Here is an 8,950-nt window from a genome sequence, read left to right on the forward strand (position 1 = left end):
CCCCCCAAAAACTTGCTCAGCCCCCCCTTAGCCTCCCGAACTAAAAATTCCTGGCGCCGCCGCTGAGGATAGAAACGCTTGTTATTACCGATGAAATACCAATATCAATATGTTAAGACTGAAATGATCCAAGGACCATTAAAGCACAAAAAGGCGGGCGAATTACCTCGTACATCACAACGCTCCCCCTCTATCAATCATGACACAAGGCAGCGTGATCGTGTCAGCCGGATGCCCGTGCCCGGGCTCTACAGGCTCCGGGTGACCTTGGTTCCTGGCCTGCCACACATTGCGCATGCGCTCCGAAGAAAGAAGATAACACACACACGCACGTACGGACACACGCAGGAAAAGTGGTTCCTCCTGGGCTCCTGGCTTCGGGCGGTTTCCTCAAGACGGCCCGATGCTTTGGAAAGGTTTCCGAAGTTTTTGCACGCAGTGACGACACACGATTCGGGCGAAGAACGGGGAGGAGGAGGGGGAGATGAGGGGAATGGGGGGGAATTGTTGAGTTCCCACGTCGGGCCTAGGATATTTTCTCTCCTGGTCCTCCTCCACTTCTTCAGGTGGAGGGATATAAGACCCTGACATCTCTACCCTGTGCGACATTCTAGGCTCTTCAGTCGACGCCTACGCATCCTCTGGGACAAGATGAAGATCGTAAGTCATCAGGACTCTTGTTGTCTCGTTTAGTCCCTCTGTTTCTTTTGAAACAAAATTTTAGATGAAGTCTTATGTTTTTCTTATACGATAGTGAGAACTTCTTTAAAACGGCGGTTACATATATCTTTCTATGTTCTGAGTATAACGGTTTACTTTCACGCGTTTTCGAAATCAGAAATGACCTTCCTTGTCATTTTTTAAAATATTGGTCATAACGGTTTTTACATATTTCTTAAATAACGGATTTAACGACTTTTCTTGTCAAGATTTGAAATAACGGTCACGATTGCCAGGACCTGTTCACACTAGCGGTCTGAACAACGCGGAAACAGCGTCGGTACAGCATAAAGAAAAACTGCGCGGTTGTGTGTGAACGCCTCCATTGATTTACATTGTAATTGAACCACTAGTGTGAACGGGGCATTATATATTCATTAGTATTTCAGTATTTTGTTAGGCCACTTTTATCCTTGAGGTCTATATCACAATGACGAAACTGAGTAGTATTTATTTGTTATTATTTGTCTGTTTGGTTATTATTATTTGCTTGACTTTCATTTATCATTAATCATCTGTCAGTTCATTATTATTTACTATTTACTTGTTTATTATTTAACTGTACCTATGCATTTATTCATTCTATTTATTATTATTTATATCATTGTAATTTTTATCTATTTATCTATTTATCATTATTATATTATTTTCTTCGCATCCGAGCTAGTTATGGACCAAAAGGTCTCCTGTCGGCATGCTCCGCCTTTGTAATTCTTTGATGCTAAAGGATAGATCTAAGGAGGCCAGCAGACTAGAAAAGAAATGAGTTAAAACGGATCACATTTTTTTTTCTTTCGTGTGGGGAATAGCCTTCAACCATAAAAGAAAGCAGACTTATTAGTCCGTAGGGATCCTAAATTCCTAAAATACTGACATCTTCAAACTTTGCCAATACCTCATACGGAGTACACATATCTTGACCAACGGCTTTGACTTCTCTTTTCAAATTTGAAATAACGTTGTAACGGATTTAACAGACTTCTTGAACAACAAATTGTAACAACTTCTCTTGATAGTTGTCGAAGTAATGGATTTAACGTCTTTTAATCATTCATGGCTGTTTTCAATGTCAGTGTAACAATAATCAGCGTTTCTAGTCTTCGGGACGCTATTGGACCGAATGCGTTTCTAGTCTTCGGGACTCACTTGGACCGAAGAAGTGGGGTTCATCGAGATGGTAAAGCCTAGTTGACACGGGGCTAGTTTAGTATCCGCTAGTGCAAGCGACTTGTCAACTAGCTCTCTACTTGTCCAATGTCAACGGAGATCTAACTGCCGCCAGGTGATTTAATTCATTTGCAGGAAACTTCACCCTTGACGGGAATCAATGGAGTTGACTTATGGATGTTTTCCATTTGGACATAGTGCTTAACCGCCTTAACGGTTTTGGGATTTCGTTGTTCAATTCAAATCCGCGCAACTAACGATCTCGTCACGCAAACGCAAGGGCTTATTGACTTTGTGTATTTGTTTACCTAGTTTTTACCTATTTGTATTTTACGGGAAGGGGAGCTATGCTCGTGGTGTCCCGTCTCAAAACACGAAGCCGTCGCTCTACCAACTTAGCTATCAGATTACAACTTTGTGTGTGTGTGTGTGTGTGTGTGTGTGTGTGTGTATTTACCTAGTTATACCTAGTTGTATTATACGGGAAGGGGAGTTATGCTCGTAGTGACCCGTCTTTGTATCTCGCAATATCTAATTTGATCTTAATCTTGTATGGTACTTGCACATACTATTGTTTCGTCCAATGTGTGTGTGTGTGTGTGTGTGTGTGTGTGTGTGTGTGTGTGTGTGTATGTGTGTGTATGTGTGTGTGTATGTGTGTGTGCACTTTATTAATTTTTCTTCCCACCCCCATGATATGCAAGATTTCCTCCCTGTCCTTCAAGGTGACGTAAATCATGCGCGGAGTCGATAATCGACGTCTTATCGTCCCTTGTGTGTGTTGTCAAGGTGATCTTCCGTGGACAGAGCCCCCCCACCTCCCCCCTCCCCCCTCACCTTGACCTCACCCTCATCCTCTGTCTCCTAATGTCCACTGCATCTGTCGCCAGTCTCCTGTTTATAAACCTATTCGTATGGATACTCCCCAATGCACTCTGCGTGGGTGGCGACATCGGAAGCGAGCTAGCTTCGTATTCGCTTAGTTCTGGGTTCGAAACCCGCATTTCTCTCCGATTCCCAGCAGTGACTGGTACCTGTCTTAACAGTCCAAGCACATAGGGTTAAGGTGACGGTTCCGGCCGCAGATACCCAGCGTCTCGTGGTGTAGGATTCCCATTTTCCTTCTTCTAGATATTGCTATTTGTGAGGCTACTTCCCGTTTTCTCTTTTGATTCTTTAATTACCCTCATCCGTCCTCTTTTTGGTTTCTCTGTTCTCTCTTTTTAATGTATTCCTCTTTATCTGTGGTTCTTATCCAGGGGGATATGCACCCCCCCTGGGGATGGGAGGGGGGACACATAATTTCACAACTGACACCGGAGACTAGAAACCGGCGGGAATTAGTCGAGGTCTGACGATTCTTTTTAGTATTGTTTTCAAAACTTTTGGCATTTTTTTTTCTTGCAGACTCCCATTTTCCTCTTGTGTTCACCACGTTCTTTAACTTTCCTGCCCTTTTCCTGTTCTCTGTTCTCACTACTTATCTGTTCTCTCTGCTACTGTTATTGTGCTTTATCAGCGACTCTGTCTAAGCGAAGTCTCATACCTCATCACTCAAGTAATCGACATTTTTGTTTGGTCTCGAATGTTTGTGTAACGCATCACACTTCCGCATTTCTCGTGATTCTTTTGTTCTCTTGTCCTCTACCTAACCTTCTCTCTCTATTTCTCTTTCTCTCTCTCTCCTCTCTCTAAACTGAAAGCAACAGAAGAAAGGTTAGGAAGATGTGCATGGGAATGAAAACCGGGAAGCTAAGGTAGAAGTGTTGAAAGTCTAAGTAACATAAATGTGAAAATAATACCTAAGTATATATTAAACGAATATAAATATCAAGTGACAACTTACGACACTGGAGTTGTCAGATATTACCAAAAAGGAGAGGAAAGTAGAAAGATACGATGTCAAATCCAAATGACTTTTCCCTTTTATAAGAAGGATGGCTTAGTCAAAGTATATCTACATATATTATGATTCTTAGTTATTTCTTATGTTTATTGATTTATTGATTTATCATTATTATAAATTTCTTTTTGCATCCGACCTAGTTATGGACCAAAGGGTCTCCTGTCGGCATGCTCCTCCTTTGTAATCCTTTGTTAAAAAAAAAAAAAAAAAGGAAAAAAAAAATCGTAAACCTCACCTTATCCAAGAAAGATACAAGGTGTAAAACTTCAGTGCTATTTTCTGATGCAGGAAAAGTTTCAGCGATGTGTTAAATAACAGGAAAATGAAGAGTAAAGGAAGAAAATTTATCATTGAATGGTTGAGCAGAATCTTCGAAAAAGTAAAGAGGAGGAAAAATCTCCAGAAGAATGAACGTGACTGTTAAGAAAAAGAATATGAAATTACAGAAAACATGTTCAGAGGAAAATCTATATTACTAATAACCCGCAAAAGTATATAATACAAATGAGAATATAAAGGATAAACATAAAGAGAGAAAATTCCGGAGACACAAAGGATTGGTTTAGGAAAGAAAGAAAATAACAGAGTAAAGGTTTAGCAAGAAAAGTGAATCAATAAAGAAATGAATGATGTCTTACTAATAAATCTGATTTTATTGGTATTTTCTTAATGAAAATCAAACCCATCCTTCTCTTTATTTTGCTGCAGGAACTAGAATATCGGCTTGTGTGTATGTGTGTGTGAAAATGTATTCTGCATATACATCTGTTTATATATATATATATATATATGTATATATGTACATATATATATATATATATATATATATATTAACATATATATATATATATATATATATATATATATATATATGAACTCACGCTCACACATGTATAAACACGCACGGACACACACACACACACACACACACACACGCACACACACACACACACGCACACAACTGTACTGTATTCACATGAAAGTATTTACCTGTGGTAGTTCCCCTTCCATGCAAAAAGCGTGGTGGGATGCGCAACGAAAAACGATAGTTTAACCTTTGACCTTTTTCTCCTCGTCCACGTAGGTGCGGCAGACGCTCTGCGCAGCTCTGGTGCTGTGCGCAGTCCTCCAGTCATGTGCAGCCAGGTTGTACAACCCGTTCCTGCCGAACTTCCCTCCTCCGCACTTCGAAAAAACTCACCAATTCTTCAGCGCACCAGGACCGATCCCTCGATCGATCTCCCCGATCTCGACAAATGACATCGATCTCCCCTTCACCTCTTTGGATATTGGCCCTGTGAGCCCACCCTACCTGGGCCCACCTCCGTTCATCCGTCCTTATCCTGGCGACGTCCAGGTACACAGGCCGGGGCCACCACTGAACCCGTTTATGCCCAGTGACGTCATGCCCGTCCAGAGACTCCATTCAAACCCACTGTTCGATCTGGTCCACTCTGAGGAGCCTGGTAGATACTTCGGTCCTCCTCAGCCCATCGAAGTGGGGCCATACTTCGACTCACCCGAGTCCTTCGGTCACTACCCGCCCTTCAGCCCGTTCCAGGGAGGCTACGTCGGACCACAATCTAGTCATCCCCCAATGCAGTTCAACGACTTCGAAAACATCCCCACACATCATCCCAGTGACATCTTCGAGTCGTCACCCCAACTCCGCTTCGATAGAGGAACTCCCATCTTCTACCCAGAAGACGACGTGAATGGCTTTAACGGGGGTAACGGTTTTAACGACTTTAACGGATTCAACGAATATAACGGTTTTGTCAACGGTCCTTGGGAATCCTCTCCACCTATGTCTCCGCACTTCGAGATGGGTCCTTTCAATTCCTTCGAAGGCCCCGCGAAGTTGGTCTCTCCCTTCCCACCCCCGGCCTTCCAAAACTCCCACCCCAGTAACCTCCAACCCTTTGGTTTTGACACCCCAAATGATATCAACCCAAACCCCTGGAATAGAGAACCTATCATATTCTCCCCAGTTCCAGTAGGTCTCCCCATTCCCCATCCTTCAGAAATGCGACCCATAGGTCGACCCATGGACTACATGGAACCCCGACCCATTCACAACATCCCCCAGTTCATGGGTCCTTTGAGACCCATGAAGCCTCTTCACCCCATGATGAGCTTCGTGCAACCTCACATGACACCCATGATCCACCCTACCATGAACCATCTTGATCATCTTCCACCCTTCGCAGAACCTTGGGAGATGGGCCTCTTCCCCTGAACTTTACAGAAGCTTCTCCTTCAAGTGCCAGTAGAACAGGTGCCGATGAATGTAGTCTGCTAGAACTCTTTCTCAAGAAACAGGTGATCTGGTAGAGCTGCCCCATAGAGTTATAACTAAATGGCACTGGTGGGATGAGCTTACGTTGAGACGTCTCTACCTAAACTCGTTCTTTAAGTCGAGGTCCACTCCTCGGATAAATGAAATTCTTTGATGTTAAAAGAAATCGCCTTCTTTATATTCACATCTTCCTTGTTAGATACTATGTACATAGACATAATAAGTTTACATGTATACATAAATACAGAGACAATAAGTTTAAGTATGTTTTATTTTTCATTCCTAAGATTTTTGCTTAAGTCGGTTACTCTCATCGCAACCCAGTTTTAAGTCGGTGGTGATGTCCTTTAACTGAATAAAATCGCCTGGCGATAGCCATGGAAAATAAGAAATGTCCTTTTTCCACCGATGGGTAAAGCTCTTTAGTACATATATACATACATATACCAAAGGCTTTCTCCCCCTTACAAGGGGGGTAGCCAAAAAGAAAAAGGCATAGAAATCACTCCCACCCATTTCATTTCCCATATATTCCACTCCCATTCACCCCCTCCCTCCCTCCTATCTTGGCACCTCCTGGATGACGGGTCATCCCTGCATCCTGTCCACTGCCCTGAGTCAGAAGCAGTGTCGCAAGACACAGCACATCCACAGAAGACAGAATGAAACCTATAAGACAAGGTGACACGGGCTAAACATCTTCATTTTGTATTCTGTGTTAAAAGCGTAAAACTTGACAGAGATATTCACTATTACTGTAAAAACCAGTCCTGGAGGTCTAGGTCGAGGTTGATCTCGAAGCTGAGACTTACCGGCCTCAGCCTTAGCCTTGGCCTCGGACCAGTGTCATGTGCCCTCTGGCCTCGATATCTTGGGCCGAGGACACTTCGAGGACGCTAGTTTTTTTACCTTTTAAATGCGGATCTCTTTCACTTTCTTGAAATGTGAAACAATTTACTTATGATTTTAGTTTGAAAACTACCCGATCTTTTTTTAACTCTAGACTATTGTACAAAGTTTCGGGTTGTTTGTGTCCCTTGTTGGCCCAGTTGTCTCAAATATGCATTTTTTGGGACTTTGTCTGACGCATATGTTATTGTGTAGCGTCACACATTTCCTGCGATTTAGCGCATATGCTGTTTACTCGACACTACGAAAGACTTCTCTGTGTTTAGTTCTGTAACCATACATACATACATATACCAAAGGCTTTTTCCCCCTTACACGGGAGGTAGCCCAAAAAACAAAGGCATAAAAACCCACTCTCACCCATTCCACCCCCTACATACTCTACTCCCCTCTACCCTCTTCCCTCCCTCTTATCTTGGCACCTCCTGGATGACGGGTCATCCCTACATCTTGTCTACTGCTGTAACCAGTGTACTAAAGCTCATCAATGAATTTAGTTTGTCAGCACACTAAAGGAACTTTACGAGTATGTGCAGCTTATAGAACACGAATAGGTATAGCAAAAACAGCATTTGGAAAAGAAAAGAAGCTTCTGACAAACGTAAATTTGAGAACCTGTGATTGCATTGGAACCTGAGATTAAGATTTTTTTTTTAAAGTTTTGTGTGGTCAACTCTTACTTACGGGTGTGAATCATGGACAGTAAGCGCCGAAATGAAAAAGAGACTTGAGGCAATGGAGATGGGATGCCTTGGAAGAATGATGAAACTATCTTGGACTGAAAGGGTAACAAATGAAGAAGTTTCAAGAGGAACCTGAACGAAAATATCATTTATAGGAGCCATCAGGAGTAGAGAGCTTTCCTTCCTTGGCCATATAATCCGCGCAGAACTAGAAAAAGTCAGCCTACTAGGAATGATTGAAGGGAAGACAGTGACAGACATATGTGGGTATGTTACTGTAGAACGTTGGAAGGGGAATGAAAGTTCAAGATGGAGTTCCATGGAGTTTCATTAATAACTCCTTTTGATTGATTGAATGTAGGGAGTAAACTCGGACACAGGTTTAGACATTGAATCCAAAGGCTGGACACTGATTCAGACTCGAGATCGGTTTGTGTTGGGCAGGACTAGATCTCGGACTCCACGTGGACTAGGAAGTTGAAGACTCGATTACAACAGAGTAGGACAGTTTTGTATCATCAGAAAATTTGGAGACAATAGGTTTTAGTCCGTGGTGTATATCATTTATATATACTATGAATAGAAGTGGCCCAAGAACGCACCCCGAGGAACTCCACTCGTAACATTTTTCCATCTAGAAGTTTAGCCATTTAGAACAAATCTCTGTTTTCGGTCGTTGAACCAATTATTAGTACAAATTAATAGACTGCATGATCCACCTTTGTAATCCTTTGTAAATAGAAAAAAATGGTGGCTGGGAAAAAGGTTAAGAATAAATACGAAATATATCGCGCAATAATAATATTATTACGAAAAGTGAATATAACATGCTTCTGAAAAAAACGACATATAAAAAATTACTAACTTGAGCCCCACTGATGATGGTATACTTCTATGGGAGAGATTCTTCATCATTAAAAGTTCAAACATTTCCCACCGGGAAGCAAACGTCTGTTTGATTTTAAATCTTAATAAAAGGTATAGAGGTAAATACATCCTCTTAACTGAAGAAAAGAGTGCGAAAGTGGTAGTATTAGTATTGGCAACAAAAACTATCGTTTCTCTCCTTGGGGAGAATAGAGTACTGAAGAGGTGGATTCACAGAGGTAGAAAAGGAGAGACAAGTGGCCAACAGACAAAAGGGATTGCAGCAGAGCGGTAGCCAGGATTTTTTTTTTTTTTTTTTCTTGGGGGAGGGGGACTGCCGCTGTACTGTGCCCACATACGTATATAAATAATCAATGACAATATTTGATATGCCTGTAA

General features: G+C 42.0%; 1 protein-coding gene across 1 annotated transcript; it reads left to right on the forward strand.

The window, feature by feature from the left end:
* Positions 1 to 521: 521 nt before the first annotated feature.
* On the forward strand, positions 522 to 6,354 carry LOC143022252 (uncharacterized). Its single transcript, XM_076180389.1, has 2 exons — positions 522 to 660; positions 4,878 to 6,354. The coding sequence occupies exons 1-2, from the start codon at positions 652 to 654 to the stop codon at positions 6,030 to 6,032; spliced, it is 1,164 nt and encodes a 387-aa protein (XP_076036504.1). The 5' UTR covers positions 522 to 651; the 3' UTR covers positions 6,033 to 6,354.
* The last annotated feature ends 2,596 nt before the right edge of the window (positions 6,355 to 8,950 follow it).

Source organism: Oratosquilla oratoria, chromosome 44, assembly GCF_046742065.1.
Source record: "Oratosquilla oratoria isolate Oo_2021 chromosome 44, ASM4674206v1, whole genome shotgun sequence".
In the NCBI taxonomy this organism is placed as follows: domain Eukaryota; kingdom Metazoa; phylum Arthropoda; class Malacostraca; order Stomatopoda; family Squillidae; genus Oratosquilla; species Oratosquilla oratoria.